Source organism: Calonectris borealis, chromosome Z, assembly GCF_964195595.1.
Source record: "Calonectris borealis chromosome Z, bCalBor7.hap1.2, whole genome shotgun sequence".
NCBI classification, from domain to species: domain Eukaryota; kingdom Metazoa; phylum Chordata; class Aves; order Procellariiformes; family Procellariidae; genus Calonectris; species Calonectris borealis.
This window is the reverse complement of record NC_134352.1, coordinates 37,473,146-37,499,201: the sequence shown is the minus strand read 5'-3', so window position 1 is coordinate 37,499,201 and position 26,056 is coordinate 37,473,146. Positions and strand designations below refer to the sequence as shown.

General features: G+C 42.0%; 1 protein-coding gene across 3 annotated transcripts; it reads right to left on the bottom strand.

Annotated features, from left to right (window-relative positions):
* Positions 1-248: 248 nt before the first annotated feature.
* Positions 249-15,146, bottom strand: NFIL3 (nuclear factor, interleukin 3 regulated). 3 transcript variants are annotated; one of them, XM_075137401.1, is made up of 3 exons: positions 14,880-15,146; positions 13,806-13,927; positions 249-4,245 (listed from the first exon to the last, which is right to left on the bottom strand). In XM_075137401.1, the coding sequence occupies exon 3, from the start codon at positions 4,054-4,056 to the stop codon at positions 2,680-2,682; it is 1,377 nt and encodes a 458-aa protein (XP_074993502.1). In that variant the 5' UTR covers positions 4,057-4,245; positions 13,806-13,927; positions 14,880-15,146; the 3' UTR covers positions 249-2,679. The 3 variants fall into 3 exon arrangements, with proteins under 3 accessions (XP_074993502.1, XP_074993500.1, XP_074993501.1); XM_075137399.1 differs by lacking the exon at positions 14,880-15,146 and adding an exon at positions 14,062-14,382; XM_075137400.1 differs by lacking the exon at positions 13,806-13,927 and having other exon boundaries at positions 14,880-14,943.
* Positions 15,147-26,056: the final 10,910 nt, after the last annotated feature.

Sequence of the window (26,056 nt, the reverse complement as noted above, 5' to 3'; positions counted from 1 at the left end):
CCTACGCCACATTTACTGCAGTTGAGAGTTTCATCTGGCCAGTTTGCAACTGTAGCCAAGAATGGAGCTTTGTATGTACCACTCACACACCCCCATTTTGTAACTTTACAACGTCTGTGGAAGATACTCCAAGTATTAGCTGCAGAAATAGGAACTCCAGCACAGGAAGATTTGTCATCAACTGCAGCTAACACCTCTGTGTTGGACTAGGACGATGAACGTAATAGAAAATCATGTTGTAATTGATCTGGTTTTGAACAAAAGACAAATTATTTATTTCTTTCTTCAAATGAAGCATAACACTAAGGTATAAAGGGAGTATAAATAACATCTGATTGTGCTCCTAAGCTCCATGCTATAACTTTCTTGCAATGACATCCTTCAACAAATTAACTACATCATTACTGTTAAGTATTAATTGCACAAAACAGATACACAAAATATATAATGAGCTAGAAAGAGGACAACATTCTTCCATTATGACAAACAACTGTAACAAGAAATGGAAAAAAAACCAATAGATCTAGGCTTACACAGATGGCAACACCGAGAGCTTTAAGTCCTCTCCTTAAACACATTACATGTGATAAATAATATGCAAAATATTTAAAGAATTTTATTGTTGCTTACAGAAGATACTTAGCAAGCAAAGAGACAGTAGCAATCACTGCCTCATGTCTCATATCCCCATCATTCAATGCAAATTTTTACATTTCATGCAATAATCCTGAGCTTATTTTCAGTAACATTGAAATGTCATCTATATTAATTACCAAATACATACAGAGCCCAGCTATGGGGTCTATTGTATTATTAAGGCATGAAAAAAGAATAACAGTTTATTAACTCTGAATGCCACAAATACAGCACAGCAGTTAGAAGGCTCAAAAAAGCTCAGAAAGTACCAGTGATTTCTGTGCCAAGGTCCTCCCAGAACGCGACTGTGAATCATCAGCTCCCGAAAAGCTACAGAACCAAATTCTGGCCTTGCTGACATCAGGGAGTTTTGCCATTGCCTTGACTGCTGGACCAAGCTTCAGAGCTGGCAGGAGTGACTCAGACTCCTCTTCATATCCCCAAAAAATTGACAAACTTCCTCTCACTCAAGTCAAGTATGAATTTAAAAAACAATACCTACATATTGTTTCCTTAATTAGTATTTTAAGTCTATGGAAAGGTTCCATTCATTATACAGTATGGCAATTAATAAAAAGCCTTTTCAGAAAAGCTTATTTGTTAGTCTGATTTATTAGTACATTAAAAGAAGGGGGAAGTATCATGAAAAGAACCTCTGCCAAGTCTTTGCTCTATTTATAAATTATTTTTAATTTTAAAATGAAAGACTTTGGTAAGCCAAACCAAGGACATGTGATGCACTTCTAGTTTCCATGGTTCAATGGCTCTTCTCAAAGACAAAGGGTCCAGTCATCAAGTGAAGAACTTATCATCTACATAACTTGTAAGGGGCTAGTAGTATCTGGGTTGTGCAGTTCTTCACATAGTCTCTATTTTACATGTAAGAAGTTCTTGCAAAATGCCCTGTAGTGAGCCAGGGTATTCCAGTTCATTTAACTAAGCCATTGAAACCAAGGCCAAATTGGTGGCAAGACTTACTTCATACTTACAATTGCATTATGTCCCACACTGGGAACTAAAATAGCAGATGATCTCCTCTAACTCTGCTACTAATGTAGATATTTGCCTAGTTGAGCTCAGAGTTTACAGATCCAGAAGCCTTATCCTTCATCTACAGGTGGCCCACGGTCTGCCGTGGGAAGAACGATGGTATGCAAGATGGACAGACAGACTCTTTCATGCAGCCTTTGTGCACGCTTCTTTCCATGCCTGCCCCCCTTGCACACACAAGCCACCCCTTGACAAAGATGGTGTTGTCCAATTCTGTCACTGCAAGGCTCTGAAAACTTTGCAGATGCACAAATCCAACTTAACTAATTTAATCTAAAACACCAAGTTATAATATTGAAAAAATGGTTTGTCACAATAAACCATTCAGGAAACTCACTACTGTCTCATTTGAGATAGAAGGAGAAAAAAGGTTGTTGATATTAGTTACTGGGTTAGAATTTGTGTGGGTTTTGGTTAACTCTACTAATAAATAAGTTAAAGAAGGCTAAGGCTATAAATTGGTACTGTTTCTTTTATAAATATTCACTTTATTTCTATTCTCTTCTAAAAAACGTGTTAAGGAAAAAGGTGGCCAGAAGGATTACACGTTGTAAATTGTAATTTGGTTGTTAGGCTGTAAAAACCAAACACGTAAGTGAAGTTGAGCACAGTGTAAGAAAAAGCCAGTTTTTAATTAACAACTTATTTACAAGTTCATAAAATCAACTGAACTGGAGTAGATGTTCTGTGTTTGTCACCAATATTTTATTGTAACTGGTAACGTGCACGCTTTATAGTAGAAGAACAAAAAGAAAATGAAGTTCACTATATACAGCCTTTGTACAGGCTACTTGACTATACACAAGGCATAGTGATCATAACACAACCTAGTCTTCGTAATAATTTGTGCACAAAAAGACACCAGTCAGACATTATGTGAACATTACAGTGAAATGACATCACAAGTCCAGTGAAAATTCAGCATAATACAAAACATATTGATCTACTGCAAATGACATCCTTTAAAACAGTAAGCCTTTATTCAGTAGTAACTTAACCAGAGTCTGATGCAGAGATTTGTTGTGTAGTTATAAGTCTTTTAAGCGAAGCAACCTCTGCAGATAAGTTTGCTATGCCCTGCTTCAAATACAGGTTCTCTGACTCAGAGACATTGTAGATATTGTCTTTTATTTCAACCACTCCAGTTTTGCAACCGCTCTGAATCTTTACATTGAGTTCCTTCTGATGCCAGAGTTCTGGTTTAAGTGACCAGTCTTGGATGTTAGTCACTTGAACCGAGAAAGGAGTGTGAGAAGAATGCACCAAGTTTTGTGCACCATGTTTTTCAAGCTCAAAATGTCTTTTTGAGGACATGTCAATGGGTGATGACAATTTCTGTGTTGCATCATAGTCATTATCCATTGCTTCCACTTTGACTTGCATGGCTTTGGCTTTAATTCGAAGCTTGTGAGGCAAAGCTGAAGAATTCACTTCTGGAACTTTAACTGTTGCATGAACATTTTTATGTTCAACTGGGGAATGGATTGGACCCTTAGGAACCTGCTGTTCATCTTCTCCATCAGATGACTTTCCAACTACACCATCATCGGTTTCTGATGTTCTGGGGGAATTACTGGAGGACCTATTAACTTGCAAGAGAGGAGGAGAATGCGAGTACACGTTAAAGGTAGCTCCCATGTAGTTTGGGTATATGGATGCTTTATATGAACCTCTGTCATCTCTTGGCTCCCTCTCTAATTCCATGGGCTCCTGTTTTATAATCTGGAACTTATTTTCGGGACTTCTGCAGTTGCTCTGTATACGACTTGGTTGAGTATGCTCTACGGATGACATTTCAGACACATCGGACATTGAGCTTTGGGGAGAATGTTTAATGACAGAAATACAACTGCTACCAACTATGGATGGTTCATGTTCATCTACAAATGAGTTAATATTTGATTTGGAACTCTGATAGTCTTGGAAATACACAGTTGTTGAGCTACTGAGTTTCTGTATCTCTTGGGCATAGGCTGCAGAACTAATTAAACCAAACTTTAGCTTCAATGAAAGCAGCTCTGCCTTCAAAGTGGCATTCTCCTCTCCCAGTGCAATTAGTTTGTTCTCTAAGACAAGGTCATTCAGTCGTCGTTTTTCACGAGATCTTTTGGCAGCTTCATTATTTTTCCGCCTTTTCTCCCAGTACATAGCATCTTTTTTTTCATCTGGAATGAATTCTCGCTTTCTCCGGCAAGCTGAAGATTTGCTTTTTCCACTACTTGCTTCAGTAAGTAGTATATCTTCATTTGTAGACAATTCTTCAGACACTTCTGCTAAAGTAGACTTAAGTACCATGATTTTGTCCACATTGCTACTTGTGTCAACAGGTCCGTGTTCCTTTTTAAGGGTCTGCATTTTTCTCAGCTGCATCAGAAACAATTTGTAGTAGATCTACAATGAGCAACAGAGCAAGCTATTTCCCCAGTACTTCTCACTCCACAACTTGATAAATACAGTAATTTTAAATCCACATACATTCTTCCTTTTCTTTCATATTCTCAGACAGAAGTGTCTAGAACCAATTTTCTTGGCAGAGGCAATGGGAATCTTCTTAAAAACCTGGAATAAATAGAGAATTTGATTAGTATTTAGGAACTGCTGGCTCAGGACATGCAAAACTAGCTTTTGATAAAAAGCTTAGACTAGCATTTGGTTCATTAAACCTGCTGTAATATGAAGACAGCTCAACACTGAAACAACTGATATTCTAACCTTTATGATATCTAGGTAGCAGATTTGCTTCCAAAACAAATACAATATATGATCCAAGGAAAAATCAATTTAAAAAGTATTTGAGTTTTGATCCTACAGTAATGTTGTCACAGAACTTTTCACGATATCACTGACCAACCTAAACCTCCAACAGTTAACACTGCAGGACACCAGGCATGTTGATGAGCAACACTGGAAAGTATCTTGTTCTTCCACATTAAAGCTTCTCTTCTGAAAACAGCTGTGGTGTGTGACTTAGAAATGCTATATATTTGGGTCCTTCATGGATTAAAAATAACATAAGCTGATTTAGAGAAGCTGGAGTGCTTTCTATTGTCTTAAAATAACACCACGACCCATTAAAGCTATTAAAGATTTAATTATTGGATTTGCATCCTATAAAAAGTATATATACAGATATATATCTCTATATACAAATGTTGATACACACATATACTTGGAATTTTGAAATGCCTTTTTGATCAATCATATAAATTCAAACTAGTACATTCACACATAATTTGAGCAAATACCTAACTTAAAAAAATATTGACAAGGAAAAAGATTGTATTACATAATTTTTTTCTTCTCTCTTAGAAAGAAAACGTTAAAATCAGTATTGAAAAATACATTAGAGAAATAACATTTAATTAATAATTTGCATTTGAAAAATAGTCTTATTACATCTAAGTAAAGTTTAATACCGTTGAAGCATATGCACCTTTCGTGTTTGCATTAAAGTGGAAGTTTAGATCTAAAAGTCTTACCATTAACAAAGGAAAACTAGCTTAACCTTTAGCTTTAGACATTTTAATCATTAAATGTGAACTTAGCATTTAAATTGGCCTTTGTTTTATTTAGTCCCTCTTAATGCAAAAATACTTCTTCTCCTAAGATCATTTGGTCATGATCTGAGATATAGCTTCTCACTATCCCATTTACCATAGTCAGTCATGTTCCTGGTAAAAAAATGTAGTATGCCAAGTGCTTTTATAGAACTGACTATTGAGTCAGCAATGATTCTTGCCTGTATAACAAAAAAAAAAAAAAAAAACAAACAACCCAGCCACTTCAGATTAATGTCACTATTTATTGGGAATGTTTTTACACTGACTAATGAAACTAATTTTAACATTATCTGTTGGGAAAGTTATAAAGGAATTAATGAATTGTGTTCTGCCAGTTTTCTTGTCTTTTCCAGAAGGCAAAGAGGAGTGAGTGATGTAATAACAATTAAGTAGGGTCATAAAGACTCAGGTTTCAAGCTGGGTTCTGTTCCATCAAACCATGCCAACTCTTCTGTCATGAAAAATTAACACATTTAATAGAACAGCTAAGTAGAATTTCCTAAAATCCGTGGTTAATTGCTGACATGTAACTATTTGTCTTCGATAATACAGCCTTAATGGAAAATAGAGTTAGAAGCCAGCCACACCAAAGACAGCATCTAACTTTTTAGTGCAAAAGCAGCACCACAAATTGCCATGTTTGTAAACGAGAAATGTATCTCTAATATACAAGCAATTACATAGTTAGATCCTGATCCAAAATTCAAACTGGAGTCAAAGGGAGTGTTCTGTCAAGTTAAATAGGAGCTGGATCAGGTTTAAAAACAAAAATAAGCCCCACAACAAAGCAACATCAGTTTGTCCAAACATTCAATATAATTTGATTTGCTGAAGAAGCTGTATAGCCATTCTGTCCATTTTACTGCTACATGTAATCAATGGTTTAATTAATATGCATATCATTTTAAATCTAGAGAAACCTAATACTTTAAAAAAAAAATCATTGTTGAACACATAGAATTTAAAAATAAAAAGAGACAAGACAAGGCCACTTTAATTTTTGTGGCATTTTTAGAATATTCAGTCTCTGTAACATGACTTTACATTAAAAGAAGAAAAATACTGGGGTTTTATTTCATTATCCTGTAGCATTGGGAACGTACAGCTATTGATCCGTACTTGTCTTGATATACTACAATCACTGTATTCACTTGTATTATTAACAACTTCTGCATTTCTGAGGAAATGCGTACACCTTCTGTGGCACACAGCAGGAAGCAGTATAACATTTACTGAATACCTATGAAGTCATCACTTGTCTCTTAGTATGCATCTCAGCCAACTCTCACTGAAGTCAAAAGGGTTCAAAACAACTTTTGTGAAATTTCAGGGCCTTACCAATGCAGAGGTCTTACTGAATTTAACAGTGCTAGAGAGCTACACTGCAACCCAAATAAAAATATTTATTATCTTAGAAAAGGGATACTAATATGCGTGCATCATTATTTTCTATATATTTATCTGCCATATGCCCTGGAACATCTACCCTTACTTGAAACAGTAGCAACAGCAAGGAAGTACTTGTAGGATTTATGCATATTTTAGAAGAATGAAACTATACCTACACAGATTTAATAAAACTTTTTTTTCCTCTTATATTCCAATCTTCCATTTCCACACGATATAGAAGCAATATCTTTAGTCTTGAGCAACACTGTTTCAGGAAAAGACCTATGACTTTTGTGTCTATCTGTATGGTCTCCAGCTCAAAGCGATCCCACTTTGCTGTTTGTCCAACACGGCAATATAGGAAAAATACTAACAATAATAATAATAAGAAGAAGAAGAAGAATTAGCAAAAAGTTGTTGGTTTGGGGTTTTTTTTGCTAAATGAATGTAGACTAATGGCATAGTTCATCAGCATGACCATCTATGTATCAGTAGAAACTCAACTGCATGTCCAAACATAAATCTCCTGAGCCTAACGTTGGCACTGAGCTGCACTTAACAACGCAACAAGCTGCAGAGTTCCCATCCCTTGTTCCACGGGACTTCTGCAGCTTGGGCCATTCCAGTGCACAATCTGCTCACTGCAGCACTGATAACTCCTGTTTTGGCCAGTCTCCCTCCTGTACACATTGTTCCTGGCACAAACAGACAGAACATAAGTAGCACGCAAGTCTACAGCAAATATTGTGTATCAAAACGACCATGTTTTTGCAACTTTGCTCTCTGCCAGAGTCCATCAGTAAAGCTGTCAAGACAGACATGTAACCCACTAACATAGTCTTACTAGTTTGCTATTAGTGTAGTTAGTTCTAATGTCATTACTTTAGTGAACTAACAAAACAACAATAAATCTTTAGCTCTTTCAACATCTTCCTTGAAGCACTTTTATCATGTAACTGGAATGGCTGCTTTACAAACAGGAGTCAAAGCCCTTGTTTATTAATACTTCTCCATGTGGATCAGCCCAATGCTGAGTCTGTAAACAAATTAAATTCCATCTGATGATAATGGCAAAATGCCTTCAATGAAACCAGCCATTTCACTTCACTTGCATTTTTTAATTCCACTGGAAAACATCAGTATTTACACATAAATTAATGAACTGTAATGATTCCTCTGACTATATTTCAAATTCCAATATTTTCCCTTATGATTAATTTTTCAATTGCTTTATCACTCCCTCATAAAGTGTTATAAACCCAACATTTAATACCGCCTTACATTAGTCACTGTTAAAGATTTTTTTTTTGGTTGGTTGATGTTAATGGCATTGAGTGCCAATTCAACAATGTAATAACACTCGACCCTATTAACTTAATTACAGACCCAGTCTTGCTCCCACAGCAATTTTGCCATTGGCTTCAATAGAAGCAGGATACAATCCCAGATCCAAGTGTTAATGATACTGTTGTATAGAACTCATACTACTGAAGCAAGAAATTATGTATGCAGAAATCATGAAAAGTTCATTTATCCATGGACTTCGAAAAACACTTAAGTGACCTGATTCTATCAAAATAGGATCTGATGCTGGGGATTTGTGTATTCACACTGTAATAATTGAAATGTTTCAAAAGGTTGAAGGACAGGGCCACAATCTTTCCTCTCTCTCTTCTGTGTAATGGAATTACATAAGTCATTTCTACTTTAGAGAATGCATGTGGGCCTCCCCATGTACGTATGTTTCCCCACAGAGTATTCTGCATATAGTTACTTGTATTTAGCAAAATAATTCATGCTATCTCCAAGCATAATTTTTCAAACATATCCTAGAATGAGACAACTAATTTAATTCTAAACATTTTGATAGTGATTCTATGAAACTAAATGAAATCCCATTTCTAGCAGTTGGATACACTAACACAACTGACATTTGTATCACCCTGTATCCAAAAAATTTCTCTCAGTCCTTCAAAAATGGAAGAAAATAACGGCTAAGTACAACTTCTTGTTTTAAAAGAGAACCAGCTTCTATCACCGTCACCGCTACACGGCAAACTGCAGAAAAACAATAAAAGCTTGTATTGATATGTCTGTGCATATTTTTAGTTGTTATTGTCCATGTTTCACATTGGTATCATTAATTATATTACTGCTACCATTCTGTAACAAGTTATCTATTTTGAAAATCTGTCTACAGACCAGAAGAGCTGGTGTAGAACCTACCCATAGATATCAAAATGACCAGTTTGCATTCCAAACTTTGAAAAACTGTAGAATATAGTTTGCACTTTGTCTTCAAAGTGTTTTAAAAACAGTTGCTATCTGTCTCGAGACTTTTATGAGGTACAGAAAAAATATCATCCTCATTGCACATGCAGGACAGGAGGCTGAATTTAAGCTTAGGTGAATACACAGCCTGCCCAAATAATGCTGAAATATTCTGGAGCCACTCTACCTCTACTGCTTTTCACAGAAAAAAATTCTGCACCTCTCAGGTCTATCATAATTCAGAAATCCTCTCCAACAGAGGATGTGGTCCTATTCCAGCTTCCACTGAAATCCTTGAACATACTTTTTCTTGCCTTTTATCTAGCACTGTTAGTAAAATTATATTCCTGTTGAAGACAAGCTTTAATGCTGGCTCCACTGGAAGAGTGACATTATCCATAGGACAGATTTGCAAGCAAGAGGATCTAGGCAATGTAGAGCAAATGAAGTTCAAACTTTCTGGAAAAAACTAGGTGACTGCATTTTATGCAATGATGGACAGGTTATCCACGGTCACAAAGGGGAAAAGGATTTACCATGCAAATGCTACTACCAATTACTGCCATTACGTAGTTGCACTCATGGAGACCGTGAATCCATTACAACAGCATGGAGCAATGCAGATCCTGTACACAGCTCCTTTTTCTTACAACTTCATGGGCATCTTAAGTGCTTACGGTTTCAGGATCAACGTGTAATTAGGTCAGTGGAACACTGATGACGATAGCTTTGTACAAGATGACCCATTTTTGCTGAAATGTTGATCATCTCATTGAAATAAAAAAATGGGAGTTGTCTACACAATGTAGTCTATTGGGAAGATCAAAAATCATTTATTGCGACACTTTTCAATCAAATATAAAAAAAATTAATAAGATCGTCATAGAACTTGGAACACTGTTGCACCTTCATATTACCCACCTCCAAGCTGTACCCAGAAAGTTGATGTCATGTGTAATTTTTACAAAAGGCTTTCATTGTTAGGAAAATTACTTAAGTTACTGTTTATCTTAATAACTACAAATTAACTCATTAAAGTACAGCCTGCTTCCCAAAGGTAAATTACACAAATTATGCAAATAAAATTATTATTTGGAGAGTATGAAACATATGTTAAAAGTAGCTGTTGCTCAAAGAGGTCAGTCAAGGTTAATAGGTGCAAATTTGACCTATATTTTCTTCAATTTCCTTAGATGTGTTTGATTTTTCCAAAACAAGCTGTTTACTGCTCTGATTTGGGAGGGGGGGAGGGGCGCGGAAACAAAATCTAAGAATTACTCAAAGCACCAGGAAAAACTTTAAAACTGACAAGCAAAGGAAATGTATATATAACTTGCGTAAATATTTAATTACATATATATAATATATGTAGTATGTGTATATAAATCATGCCATTTTAAATATCACATCACTTTTCAGTACTTTTAATAAAATCCCAATAGAAACAACAGTTACTGAAGTTACAGTACTATGACAGTACGCTTCTCCTCATTTCAATAACTACTTAATAGCAGGAAAAACTAGACTGCAAAAACCTATAACTTAATAGTAACTATGTTCTGGAAATACAATCTCAGCTTTCCCCTAGTTAAGAACGATTAAAAAAAAACCAAAATCAAATGCTAATTATTCTGACAACAAATGGCTTTCTATTATTGAACTGTGTTCTTAAAATGCCAAGCATGAACCAGACCTTCAACTGACCTAAATTTATATAGCGCTATTTAAAGGCAGCAGAATTATGTCAATTAATCCCAGCTGATGCTCTAAACATGCATCTTGTTATATAACAACTGAAGTACAAACACGTAAAACAAACACTGCCTGTAAAATGTTGGTATCTACCACTCACTGCAAACGGAACAGAGAAATAGCGATCTTTAGAGCTCCGATTCTGTGAGATGGTCCAGGCAGGAAGACCACTGCCCATGCTGAGCACCATTTTCTTTATTGGGTTGCCTTCCACTCGTAGGAGGAGGTCTTGCAGCACTGGCACCTATATTGCTAACTGCTGTGCAGCCACCTCTGTGGCAAAAACTGGTTAATTATTCAAATACCTCAGGACAGACTGAAGATTACACCAAGATGGAGCAACTCAAGAATGGGGGAAAAAAACCCCTATCTTAAATAAGGCATTCTTTCTGATAGAAGATAGATTTGTGTAATATCTGTCACCAGATTCAGTCTCATAGTATGCTGATCTGGATGTGGTAATTCACACGTGAATTAGGAAAAAGCCAGGATATCTCAGGAGATCTTAATAATAATTCATTTCAGAGCTACCTTTTCACACAACAAGTTTTTAGGAACATTGCTTCTATCACATTTTGAGTCAAGTCCAAGTATGCCCTTGCTTACACAATCTTATTTTTGACAGTCATGCTTAACATCAGTATTAGACAGTTAACATACCTTGTTTTTTAAAAAAACCAGATTTTTAAAAATTATTTTCAAACACTGCAAAATACCGTAACACAGAAATCAACTGTCATTTTCTTTTAGAATGGACTGCAGGGATTGGCCATCTATTTGCATTTTTTTTCTATTACATATCCTAAGCACATTTATATCTCATAACTGGCTGTAATGATGATGGCAAGGTCACCTAGAAGAGTCAATTAAGCTGATGAGTCACATACATTGCTTAACAGTGTGTAATAAGACTCAAACAGAGGATTTTATTGTTCATATTATTGCATCATAGTGATGTTATAACAGCAGTGAGATTGCTGTCTGGAAAAAACTATTGCATAAGGATAGTTTGCATAACTATTTGTTAAAATAAGTCAATTCAAACTGAGCTGAAGGTTTATTTTATTTATGAGTTTTATTTCAAGATAAAGGATTGAAAAAAGCAGCATGGTACTGATGTCTTTCACAGACTCTATTTGGACTTTATTGCAATAGAAGGAATGTCTGCATGTTCTACAAATTTCGGCCAAAGTATGGCAAATACTGTTCCTTCTTAGGATAAGATAAGCTGTGAGGAGGTCATGTAAGTTCATATTGCTCATGGGAAGACTCTAAGCTTTTTGACACCTTTCAGATCAGTTTCTTCAAAAAAAAAAAAACAAAACAAAACACAGCAGAACTTGAGGCTTTGAAGTCAAATCCAGGAAGCTGGATATATTAAAAGCTAGTTAGGAGTCCTTTGGAGACTAAGATGAGTTAAAAATACAAAGTAAATAAAAATGGAAAGTAGAGGCAGATCATTCTAAAGAGTGTTAGCACTTCAACGGTCAAAGACATCTGTAACATGAGAACTTCTATAAAGATAACTGTTAGTGCCAAGGATCTTTCTTCAGTAATCCTTGAACTTGTTGGTTTAAATCAGGTCTTTGGGCCAAAACCTGAATCCTTATTCATTCAAGTTTCCCATCAAAGTCAAAATTGTGATTGAATAAGGACCGTAAAAGTGATGCACTTAGCAATATTTTAAATGAGGCTCTAGATTGAATTAATTACTGAGGAGGGCAAAGATGACTCAAAGTAGGTTACATACACAGGAGCGAACACAATGAAACTGAGTGCAATCATTCAAGTCACAAGGACAAGGGGGAAAAAAAAAAAAAGGTTGTTTTTAACACAACAGTAACTCCAAGACAGCTTCACAATCAAAGCTGTACTTGACCCCAACAATCAAGTAGCAGAAAAGTTTATGCATGTTATCAAGAATATCACATTTTTAAAATACTTCGCTGCTACTGTCTACAGCAGAACATAAAGACAGTGGCTGGGGTACTCAGCCTGGACTTTTGAGATTTTGGTCACAAGCATAGTGATGTTGGTTTCGTCTACTTAGAGGACCATTTTAGTCACACACAAAATTCACCTCATCTTGAAAGCCAAGTTATCACCAGCGACTTTGAAGCTATGCTCCTGTCGAGGACAGAGCACAAGCTGACCTCAGAGTACGGGACGTCCAGGCACGGTTTTTGCCACTGCAACAGCGAAGTGACTTGGCAAAATAACAGAATTGGGCAATGGCCATTTTTTTTGTTGTTGTTGTTGTTGATGCTCGTTACGTAAGAAGAAAGCCGAAAATACTCGGGTGGCGAGAGTGGGGGGTGTGCTAGGCTATCTCATGCCTACCTGCCAGCTGTACCCCTCCCGCGGGGCGGGGAGGCAGGCAGCAGCGCGGGGAGGGGGGGGCCTTTGTCTGGCGCTCCCTGCCTGCAGGCCACGGTGGGACAAGGGGGGAGACGGGCGGGGGAGTGGGGAGGCTCCGCGGGGCGCGGTGCGGGGCCGAGCTGCGGGGAGGCGGCGGATGCCGCCTTCCCGCAGCTCGGCCCCGCACCGCGCCCGCCACAAAGGCTGCCCGGCTCGGCCCGGCGGCCCCTTACGTGACCGGCGGCGCATGGCGCCCGGCCCGCTCGCCCCTCAGCACGGCCCCGCGCTATCAGCCCGCCGCCGCCGCCGCCCCCCCCCCCCCCCACCCGCCCGCCGCCGCCGCCGCCCCAGCCCAGAACAAAGGGCTGAGGGGGAGCGCCAGCGCCCCCAGCCCTCGCTCGCCCGCCGCCGCGCGGCCGCCGCGCCCCAACGGTCACCAACGGCTCCCAACGGCCGTTGGTGGGGAGGCGGCGACCCCCGCGCGCGGCGCAAGGCTGAGGGGAAGGTGGGCGCGGGAGCGGGCTCCGCGTACCGGCTCCGCTACCCGCCTGGTCTGTCACATTGACCTACTTGCGGTGCTGGCGGCTGCCCCCGGGGCCCGGCTCCGCTGCCCCCGGGGCCCGGCGGCACCTGGCCCCCCGCCCGCCGCGGCAGTCAGGGCACGGGCGGGACGGCTCTACCTCTCTCCTCCGGCGCGGCTGACATATCCTAAACGCCTTCCTTCCTTAAATTAGACGTTCCCTTTTCCCCCCCCGCCCCCCCAAAGAAACGGCAAGTGAAAGCCCGTACCGGAGAGATGGCTCAGCGTCTGGGCGAAATGCCTTCCTAAAAATACAGCCTTATCAAAACGTCTCTGAAGGCGTGGAGTTAAAAATCCGAGCAAATGGCCTCGAACGTCTACACGCACAGCTCTGGAGAAAAGACCAGAAATAGCACATGAAGCCACAATTGCTAAAATGCGATGGGGCTAAATATAGATCAACACAAATCTCGTTTTAAGGCACCCGGCACGCAGTCGGCGAGCGCGCCTCGCCTCCCCACTTACCCAGTTGTCTACTTCCCTTATTAAACGCACTTTAACAAAATCTATTACAGTTACGGGTTTGGGGGGCTTTTTTTCAGCGCGAGATTGTCCTAGTTTCTTTGTAGCAACATTATAAAATCGCATAATTAGCTCCCTCTTCCCAGCCAGCAAATTCTGTGGTTACATAATGCAACATTTCCAGGAACTATTATGCGATCGGTCCCGCAGCGCCTGAAAAACAGCGACAAAAGTGACGAGAAGGGCTGAGGCACGGCGCGGAGACAGGGGTTGCCGCTGCCATTAATCCCGCTTGCCCGCGGGCAACATCCCCCCGCGTCGCTCGGAAAAGGGGGCTCTCGCCGGCAGGCTCCGGCAGCCCGCAACTCCCGGTGGTTTGGGGGCCGAGGAGCGGCTGGCGCTCGGGAGCCAGCCTTCCGCCCCGCACGGCGGCCGCCGCGGCTGCCCGGTCCCCGCCGGCACATTATGCAACGCGAGAGAGCGGCTCCGGCGCCGCTGCCCCGGGCTGGCTGTGGGGAGAAGCGGGGGACAGTACGGCACGGCGGGAACGAACACCCGCCGCGAGGGAAAGCCTTCGGCGGGCATCTCCCGGGCTGCCTCCCGCGCCGCCACCCCTCTGCCGAGCCGCCCGCCAGCGCGGAGAGCCGGCCCGCCCGGCGGACCCCTCCCCGCCCGGCGGCAGCCGGAGCCGGCTGGGCTCGCGTTATGTAATAGCCGCCCCCAGCCGAGGCGAGGCGAAGCGCGGCGGGCGCCGCAGGCCGGGCGGACACCCGAACTTCATACCCGCGCACCGCTCCGCGCCTGTACGCGCGCCTTCCTACCTGCAGCGCACCGCGGGGCGCTGAGCATCCCCCACCCCGCGCCGGGCCGCGGGCGAGGCGAGGCGAGGCGAGGCGAGGCGAGGCAGGCGGTGGTGTGATGCGGTGCGGTGCCGTTGCCGCGCTGTACTGTGCAGGCAGCAGCGGGGCGGCCGAGCCGGAGGCGGGCGCGGGCGGGAGCGTGCGGCGGCGGCGGCGGCGCGGAGGGATGTGTGTTAGTAGGTCAGGGCTGCGCGGCGCGGGGCTCATAGCCCGCATGCCAGCCGCGCCGCGCCGTGACTGGCGGCGACGCCGCCCCAATCGGCGCCGGGCGCTACCGGAGGACGGCCAATGGGAGCGGTCGGGGGCGGGGCGGGGCGTGGCGCGGGGCGGTGTGTGGTACAGTAGGTCTGTGTGCTGGCGATTGCATAACCGCCGGCGGGGCGGGGGGCGGCGCGGGGGGGGCGGGAGAGGGGAGAGCGGCGCGGGGGGCGCCGGCACTTACGTAACCGCCGTGTCGCCGGGCGGCAGCGCACGGGGGGGCGCTCGCCTCCGCGCGATCTCCGCAGGGGCGCAGCGCCGCGGCACCGCGCCCCCTCCCCGGCAACGGCGGCGGCCGCGCGGGGGCTTGCAGCGGGGGCTGAGCGGCGCCGCCCGCGCTGCCGGGGGAAGCGGAGCGCGGCGGTGCTCTGGCAGCCTTACCGCTGCCTTGGTGCGTGGCGTCATCAGAGCGTATCTGTATGGCGTGTAAAAATCAAACCCTCAGCCCCGGCGGGATCGTTGTCGCCTCGCAGCAATTGCACAAGAGCTGGGAGCCGTGCTCCTGAGGCACGTACCTGCCACCTAGCCACGCGTGCGGGTAATCCGCCGGTGGACCGCGCTTGGGCTTCGACTGGCGGAAAATAGCGAGAATAACCGTAAAAGGCAGGAGAAAAAGACAAGGGGGCAAGGAGCCCGCTGGGCGTGCTCCCCGCCGGTACGTCGCTCGGCACAGCAAGGCTTACCCTGCGCGGCACGGCCGCGGCTTGCCTCCACCGACCGTCAAGGGTGAAGGATCGTGACGGTATGTCTTCCGCCGGCTTCATCGCTGCTCTCATCCCTGAGGCGGCAGGGCTGATATACTGCTCAAAAGCGGGGACCCGTTTTGGCGACACTCGCCCACGCTGGCCCTCGCCCTCCCGGGGCAATCTCCCCCGACGCCGGGGGACGCTGCCTGCAGTCCCGCCTCTCCGCACGCCGAAGCCCCGCTTCTCTCTGCAGGGCATTACAGAGAGCGGAGATTCAATAAGAGAGTCTGGTGCCGGTTTGACCCTTGTTTAACCTCCGTTTTAGAAAATGACACATGGCCAGCAAGAAATCCAATTCTCCTCTCAGAATGTGTTTGAATGCACACGCGTTTGATTAACTGTGCGATATGTATCTTCCTCATTTTTTTCCTCGCAGAAGGTTTGTCACTCCCTCTCTTTTTTCCTTCACAAGTAAAATTTATGGAGACAACAGAAAATTTTCTTTATTAAATCCTAGTTCCAGAACATAAATGATTCCTGACTTCATTCCGTTAAATACTCTTACCAAAACAGCAGAGTCCTCACTAACATAGCCCTCTTATATTACTCTGTCATCCCGTATTTATATGTCAACAGAGATAGCCCTCTGGAGCAAAGTAAACCTAACAGAAAGCAAATTCAGACACCAGAGGAGTTCACTGAATACTTGTCGGTTTATCTCACCTGTCGCTCTTTTATCACACTTACCCATACCATCCCTCCACAATAAATCTAAGTGCCTTGAATTCATTTGTATGTGTCTCCCCAGATTATTTATGATGCAAGCCGAATAACCTTTACTCGCATCAATTTTCCCCTCTTCCCTGCCTGTTTCTAATATCTAGGACATGGAACCTTGTTAATAGTAACAGATTACGGAGCCCACCATGACTAGAAAAGGGACCCAAAAGCAGCTTGAGTCCGAGAGATCAACCGTTGCCTCCACCTGGGGGCTGCACGGTCAATTTTTTCGCCGTGCTTCTGCTTGCCAGTGGGTGCACATGCATACACAGACAGTCCCCATGCTACTGGAGATGTCAGGCGTGAGCTCTAGCAATGAGCTTGAAGACCTGCTTGCTCATAAATATTGGTGGTCTACTTAAGGTCTTAGGCACACTGGAGAATCTATGCGAGCAAACCTGCACAGCACACATTATGTCCCATACTATGCATATCGTACTAATACAATGCACTGAGAGTCCCCAGGACTGTCAAAACCTAAAGTAAATCCCAAAACTTTGGGCAATTTTTTAAATTGAAAGGTACATGCCATTTTCACCATGGAAAATATTTGTGATGAATCCTGAGCATATACTTTTAACAACTTTAAATCTCATATAGAAAAAAAAAATGCAGTAACTCAGATCTGCCTTCATAACTTAGATTCTTGAAATATAGAAAGAAGTCTCCAAGGCAATAATATCCTTCCTACGTGGGTGGACAGCCCTGGAAATAATATTCCAGATGGAGTTTGGTCGCCTATTTGCTTATATGTTTGTCACTAATTATAATCAGCCATAAAACCAGACCTGATCTTTCTCCCAGATTCATAACAAAGATAATTTCTATATTTCACATTGCTTCTACTCTGTGGAGGTCAGGAGAGTCAAAAGCCTTCTACAGCAAAATCTGTTCTTACTCTCCAAACCTTATGGTGGGAGCTTGGTAAATCCAAGGATAAGGCGAGATACAGGGCTGAATGCTGATGTGGCTGAAGGAACATATTCATCATTTTTCCCCCTCTCCTGAGGTACAGAAGAAAATAGCACAGATGAAAGCCGTAGCTAGCATTCTGCACAAAGGGAGTCTAAGGCTTTCGGGAAAACTCTAAAAAGAGAATCTTTCTGTGATTATCCACCTCTGCTGATTTTCCTACTGGAGGGATGAAGTAGGTCATGAAGATCTTTAGCTAAATTCTCAGCTGACTCTAGCATGGTAGGATTTATATTTGCTTTTGGATGGCACAATATTAACTTCAACTCCTTTAGATTCATCGGTATTTATTGCTACATGAGTTAAACCCTCTTAACTCCAGCGCTGATTTTGGCTTAATGAATATTGCTGAGCCTATACCAAATTGTAGTACTACACACAGGGTCTAGAAAAGGGGCATTTGAGAAGTAATTAACAAAAATACAACAGAAAGTAATGTCTGTCATGTCTAACATCAATTGACTCCTTTGCATTCACTTGTGTCCATGCCTCTTGGGCTTTCTGTGATATCAGCTTTGAGCATGACCTAGCCTAAAAATCAGAATCAGTTAAGTCGACAGTAAAAGTCCCAGTGCCTCCAAAGAGGAAAGGCTTTAATTCCTCACCTTTATTATAGTCCACATACAGTACAACATAATAACTGAAATAACATATAGTTTGGAGAAAATAAGAATAAAATACATTTTAAGATTATGATCTATTAAACATATTTTAATCATCTTTATATATGTGTGTGTATACACACACACACACACTGGAATTAATTGAAGATATGGTGACTTCTGCTATAATCCTTGGTTTCCTTGCATTACATTCATTATATCTGTAGGAGGTTTACTACATAGCAATGCAATCACAGAAAAATATATTCACCGATCTTTTTATATATTTAGTGTGATCAGTGCTCAAAAATGTTTAATACTAACCAAGTCCTCCAGGGCTTCCTGCTCAAGATGAGGAGTAGTGAAAGTTCCATAAAATAGACGATATTGTGATTTTATAAAGATCAAAGCCAGAAATAAAATACATTAAAGAAAAAGGCAAGTCATTTGACTACAGTTCAAAGCATTAATCAAAATATTTCCATGCGTCTGGGAACATTTGTGGAAACTGTACTGGAAAAATATTTGTGCTGTAATGTACTCTTGCTAAAAGCAAACCCAAGAGAAATAGATGTTCACATTGTAACTTAGGCAGACATAAGTGAGGCAATGTTTACTGGAGCTGTTAAATATGAAGAAACACTGAAAATTGCACAATAAGTGCACGGACTAAATAAAGAAAATTTACATGATACTTTTGCACTGCAGCAGCCAACTTAAGATTGATGGGTCATTCATAACCTTCACATGACACGAAAGTGCAAAAGCAAACTCGATGACTATGAATGGCTTTCATATTCTCAAGCAGAGCTACAATGCAAACCACAAAAGTAAGAAGGTTATGATGTTCAAATATTTCAGATGAGTCTAAAAGCAAACAAAAGTGTCCTGTTTCTTAGGACACAGATAGCAATTCTGCCTGCAGAGCCACTAGCACATTACCCTACTTAGGTTCAGTGTCAATGTAGAGAACAGCAATATCTTCAGGACTGAAGGAAGCACCTGATTTCACCTGACTATTTTAAACACAAGGAGGAGAAGTATTTTCAAAAAGGTTCTTTTAATTAATGAACACATATGCTGCTAATGCATAAAACACTGCCATTACTGAAATTCTGAGGTAGTGCTGCCAATACTGGAAAGTACAAACATGTATCGCCATTCATTTTCAAGATTAGACTGAAAAAAGAATCACTGGAAAGCCCTCAAGAATGTGAAAATGTGCCATTTTATGAAGTGTATAGTGTGTATATAGAAAGCAGGAAATGCTATGAATATCCCTGCAAAAAAAAGGATGAGTCCTAGCTTCCCTCTACATATGACTGAGCAGCAGACATGATGAGTAGGAAATCTGGAGCGCATCACATAAAAGTACTGGAGAAGGAAAGCAGCAGGCACCCTGCAGTGACTGAGAAGGCAAGGCACACCTCACACCCACACAGGTTTGCAAGGAAGGGGGAGGCGATACACAGGTAGGGACATCAGCAATTTCCCATGGCCAACAGCACAGGAGGGAGACAAGTGACGTTGCAATGCCACTGGGAACAGATGTTTTCAGCCTGTGGTGAAACGAGCTCACCAGGCAGCATGCGAAGTTCCAGCTTCATGGCACCTTGCTCAGAGGTTGCCAAGGACCAGGGAGGTTTGAAATGTGTGGTTACTCAGAGCTGCCTCGCTGCTGACATTCGAATCATTCCAGTTAAATGAGACAGGCCAATAATTTGCAGGGTTTCTGATGTGAGGTGATGATTTCTTGAGGAGAAGTAAGACCATTTCTACTAGAGAGGGCCCAAAAGTCCCTCGTGTCCAGAGGCTCTCCTGGCCTACAGCGACTGAAGCAGTTGCTGACAGTTCTAGTCTAAAGCCCCAGCAAATGAAGTGTTCTGACACAGATGCAAAAAAAAACACCACACAAGCAAACAAACAAAAAAACCCCACTTTTTCACATTTTCCCTTTAAGACAGCGTTCTGTCCACGTGGATATGAGCAATCTTATCTCCAAGACAAAATAAATTTGTCTTGCTTCAAAGTTACCCAAATGATAGAGTTAAAACAAACCTGATTCAGTCAGTCATCTAATGAGATTACTCAAAAATGATGATACAAGTCAAAAACTTCACCACTGGTCTCCAGCAGAGCCAAGACAAGGGAAAGTCAAAACTCTTAGGCAGAGTTTTTTAGATATGACCTAACGCTATTCACCGCTAGTTTTCCAGTCATCTGCTTTTCTGCTTCATTTGTCATACTCCAAGGTGAGAGATGTGTAAAGAAACCAGTAGGATGGTTTTTTGCAGTCATTTCTTATATACATTTGAGACTTGGTCTTGCCATTTAATCTTTGTTCGCATTAGTCATCCCACTGACTTTGATGATTTACATTTGTGAGTAATCCTTACTTAAGTGACAGCACTAAATCTATAAGAAATGTACCTCACTTGATTTCCACCAAAATGTTTGGAAACTAGTATGCTTGACCACTGAAGGTAGACAGACAGACACTGAGGACAGACATTTTTCTATGACGTTGTGCTTTGAGGAATGATGCTGAGAGCAAACATCGCATGATGGGTTTTTACAGCCACCATAACAACTAAGAATAGTAAAATGTGTATTAAAATACTGAGCAGTTGGCTCTGCTATGACAGTAATTATCAGTGAGTCATTTGTTGAAGCCACTATGCTTTGCAAAATAGTTGGAAATGTGTTCTATTGAAGTGAAAATTGAGTAGTAAACTTAAAGGCATCAAGAACTATAAAAAGTTTGTCACACAGCAATGATTAGCAGAAAGACAAGAAGAAGCCTTTGTTCTGTGCAGGGGATGTCTGTGCTACTGTTTTATGGTTATTTGTACGTTAAATCTGTGCAAGCACTGGGCAGGCTAATTATAGCCTTGTCAGAGAATGGAGAACGGAGTCTTAGACCCTCGCCCTCAAGGACTGTAGAGAGTCTGGAAAACACCCTTAGCAGGGATCACTGAAAAGCATGCTTCTGGCTGTTCAACAGCTGTTGTTGCATGGACTTCATCATTTAAAGTCAGGCAGATGGCTTAATTAAAACTTTTACTCCTGAAATTCTCTGTTCAGCTACTCGGTAACCTTGGAGGACTAGAAATAACATTGACATAATTCCTTTTCATCCTTAACATGCTCAGATGACTAAAGTTTTTCCTTCTGTGCATGCAGCAGGGAGGTGCCCTTCTTGCAGATGAGTCCAACTGGGACCTAGAGATGTGGGAAACTGGGATCTCTTCTACTCGAGTCCAGAGCAGGGCTTTGGTTGGAAAAATCTCTACCAACCACTGGTATAAACCCCTGGTGCACTGCTGGCTTCCTAACATTTGGACTGCAGAGTTCTAAAACTGGCACCCAGGAGGGTGGGTAGAAAGTGGCCTAATATGCAGAAAAAGAGTTAAAAAGTCACCAGAGCAGACACAAAGAGCAAAAGTGAGCTTGCCTTTTATAGCATAGCCATCAGGACATTCACCATGGGAGAAGGGTATCGGTGTTTCATTACTTACTTCAAGGACAGTTTCTGCATTGGGCGGGCTGGACCCAACCTTGAAGAACATCCTGTGTTACCTGGGATAAATAGATAGTCATCATGGATTTATGCAAACATGTTGTATTCATTCTGTCCTGAATCACCCTGATTCCCTCATAGAGCACCACATGCAAAAAACTACTTATTAGCTAGCTCAAAAATAGTTTTCTAAAAATAAGTGTGATGGAGACTTACACAATAATGTATACATAGTTTTCTTCATTGTGTTTCATGCAAGAAACAGATGGCAAATGCAAAAAAGATCTGAATGTAGTAAGAGAGTGGGGTTGGAGAATATGTAGTCCAATGAACCCAGTAATGCTCAGCAGTCTGTAAACAAAGCTATTTCAGAGGTATCTTATCTGTTAATGCTTGTGCCTTTCCTTTAGATAGGAGATGGAATTCTAGGGTGTTAATCTATTTCAACTACCATACTCTTGTTCTTCATGCATAAACACCAATCCCTCAAAAATATTCAGTGCAAATCTCTTATGTTAGAACAGGTAGGCATGGATAAAATCTATTGTGAAATTAAACTGGAACTAGAGAAAAGGAAATCCTGATTTAGTGTTCCATATACCTATGTGGTTGCAACGCTTAAAGAGTTACAAGTATCTTCTCTCCAGAAAAATTAATTCATTTATGACTTCAGAGCTGCTGCTAACACAAGTCATAGCAACACAGGAAAACATTAAGCTTGACTGTAATCCTGCTTTTACATTTAGCTGTCTGAAACACAGGGCAAAGGTTTGAAATAATGCAGTAAGTCAAGTAATTGTTTAAAAAGCCTGCAGTGTTAGTGGCAAGCTAGCTTTACATAGTGTTGCTAGCCATCCAGTATTCCAGTGAAATATTTTTATGTTAGACCAACTAGAAAAATTATTTGAATTAACTCTAAAAGCTGAGCTGTGGCAGGCCAAGAAGGAATGGGGCAACAAACTAAAGAAATGGAGGTTTTTTCCCTACCATCGCATTATTATCGCCTGCGCATGGCACACACCCTTGCAAGCCACCCAACCTCCCTTTCGAACGTGGCAGAATCTGTCCTTTATGTCTGCTAGTGATGACACATCCTACAGGAAAATTTTCTTGAGATTTGTTAAGTTAGCTTCTGAGGTGCCTTTCCTCACGTTCAAACAGAGAAGGAGACACCAGACAGGGAGAAGGACAGAGCTGAGGAGAGTTGGAGTTTGCCCAGGGGCAAACCTGATGTAGCTGCATGGGTTTGTGCTTGAGATGTGAAACACTAGCTGTGAACTTCTTACCGAGCGGTGAGAGAACCATAGTCCAGAATTAGGTCAAGGGGACCAGGCTTCCACTGCTGGTAATGAGGAGTACAAAAAGATCCAGAAACGAAATATTCTTTCAAATGTTCCCAGAAAAAATCTAAGGAAACTAAGGGATCAATGAAGCAAGACTTCCTGAGGGTATTTAACAGTGAGTAAATATAGACAGAGTAAGAGATTGTTTCTTTTTCTAGGCCAAATCCCAAATGCTCTCCATGCAATTGGTGAAAATAAGCCTAGAATTTGTCTCCATAGTCCCTGTAAATTCTAAGGACAAGGCCATGTTGTTTAATTTGATTTTACTTGTGTTCAGCTCAAAACAGTGTGAGAAGAAAAATGTTATTTCCTTCATACAAATAGTGTTCTCAAACATGGGCCTTTTCTCTTTTAAACTGAGTCTATGTCTAGAAGGCACAACATACACCATCTTGAGCTATATGAGCTTAGGAAGACAGTTTTGATACAAAAGTTAGCTAAGTGGTAGTTCATGTAGCTGTAGTCCTAAGCTAAACTCTGCTTGGGGTAATTAACCATAAATAAATGTTGTCAAGTCTCAGAAGAATAAGTGGACAATTCCTTGCAGACTGACGTATTATTCTTTAACAAAAAGCTGGTTTAGTTTTCTATCAACAATTCTTATGGAGATGAACTTGTGTTAGTTCCAGTGGTCAGTAATGGGAATAAAGTAAAATGGTCAAGAACACTTTTCATCCAAATCCCCAATTTACCATTTTTGTTTATTGATCCTCAGGTATCATTCTTAGAATAAAATGTGTTCCCTCACCAAATAGAAAGAAAACAATAAAACCTACTAAAAAGAAAGGTTAAGGAAGTGTTTAGCAAGACCATTTTCTCAGCCACAAATTCTCAGCTCTTATTCCTACCCCAGGCCATGGATGACCTGCTCATCCAATTTGTGAACTGGTTTCCTGGGGAAAACTTGGGATCAAGCAGGCAGCAGGCGATGGGAAGCTGAATAGTTTGAGAGCCGACAGAAGCCCACTACTACCTACCAACTTTTGTGGAGATCCTTCATGTTCTCTTCCATTACATGACAAGAGCACATCCTTTAAAGGATGAAGGAGACAGTAAGAGGCCCCAAAGTTGCAAATAAAGATAGACTACTGCTTCCAGAATGCCTCACCCAGTATATTTCCTATTCCCTTTTATGTTCCTGAGTTGTTCTTGAGAAAAACAAAGACTGGTTGGTTGAATTGCCACAAACAGTTGGGATGTTTCCTGGGGCAATCGCAGACCTGTGCAGCCTCTGCTGCTGGGAAGAACCAAGTTCCAAGTTCCACGTGCCATGCAGCCACTCTGCAGTACACATCAGTAAGCTGGGCTTGGTACAAGCCCACCATATGACAAAAGAGGGGCTTCTGCTGCTCTGTCCTCCCCGGCACAGAAGGAAGTTAAACTGAGCCTAGAGGAAAAAAAGATTGAAACACTTCTTTGCATGCACAGACACTTTGATCGATAGTAGTCTTCAGGTAATTGAGCCAATTTACCTCAATGGGTATTGGGTCCGGAACTGGAACTCCCCCAAAATAGAGTCAGTTGCAGGACTCACCAGGGCAAAAGGAAATGGGTATTTTGATGTCCTTCTTGCAGCCTTACTCATCCTCACCTCTCATTTACCGCTCCTGTTACAGAAGTCCCAGGCAAACATCTTTCTTGCCCTTCTCAGGGCAGAACTGCCCTTCTCAGTTTTCCCCCGCTCCCCCCCCCCTCCCCCCATGTGTCTGGTATACATTTTAAAAGCCAATGCTATGTGTTTTCATCCTTGTCTTTTTGAGAATAACAACAAGGTTCTGCTTGCTCTGACAAACTGAACTTATTCTCAGGCCCTGTATTTCCCTGGTCTTACCTGCCTTTAAGGCTGATAACCAGTCTAGCTTTGTGACAGGAAGCCTGCAAGCCCAGGGTCCCCCAGCACTGAGGCACTTTGCTCAACAGGCTGCCCTAGCACTGAAGGCCTGGCATTTTGTCTGCTGGGCAGACTGGTAAGGAGCTGGGCTGGCAAGCTGGCATGAAACCGGGCAGGCTTTTGACTGAAACCTGCCTGGCAGGCGAGTTTGGAAATGTGCCTGTGTTTTGTCAGAAGATTTGTTAAAACAGACACATTCCCACAGAATGTTCTGATTTTGATTAATCAGCATTTCAGTGTGGGTATCATGTTCCCCTGGAACGTTTCTGACCATCTTCGCTGATGATAAGCTGCACGTTTACCGCACACCCCATCACAATGATCCTTCGCTGCTTCCCAAAATGCTTATGCCGATAAGAGACTGAGTGCTACTCTGCAGGAATGCTAAGCTCCACTGTGTCCATCATGAATAAGGGCAGGGTACAACATGGGCAAAGACTCCAGGTCTGGGCTGTTTGACATTAGAGGAATACTTTGCAGGCAGACAGAGAGAAAAAGCCCTTTTCCATGCATTAAAGTACCTCGCAAATATTCGTAATTGTGAGTTGCGTTGCTCAAGTTAGTTCATCTCACACAAACCTGCTCTCAGTTTGCAATTTAATATTATGAATTATGGGCACTAGAACTCCCGAATTAGGAAAATAAGGACATGGAAAACATTATGCAGGTTAAAGAAAAGAAACTCCTATCATTCTCTGCTTTGTTTTCTCTGCTCTTGCTTCTCATTACTGCCCCGCCCCTTCCTCCCCCCCCCCCCCCCCCCCGCCCCAATGTGTCTGGTATACATTTTAAAAGCCAATGCTATGAGTTTTCATCCTTGTCTTTTTGAGAATAACAACAAGGTTCTGCTTGCTCTGACAAACTGAACTTATTCTCAGGCCCTGTATTTCAAAGCAGGATTTGACACACAGGAAACCCAGAAGAGAATAAGCCTGTCACACTTGTTTTTCTTTCTGGTTTAACTGATTCATTTATTTTCTTTTAAGATATTGTAGGGCATGTAATGATTCTCCTGCACTTTCTTGCATCTGTGACTCATGAGGTAGGCTGAGTCTAAGAGAGGGGCCAAGCCACAAAGTTCACATA

Excerpts from the sequence above, each read along its gene's own strand:
- NFIL3 (XM_075137401.1), bottom strand. The coding sequence starts at position 4,056 with ATGCAGCTGAGAAAAATGCAGACCCTTAAAAAGGAACACGGACCTGTT.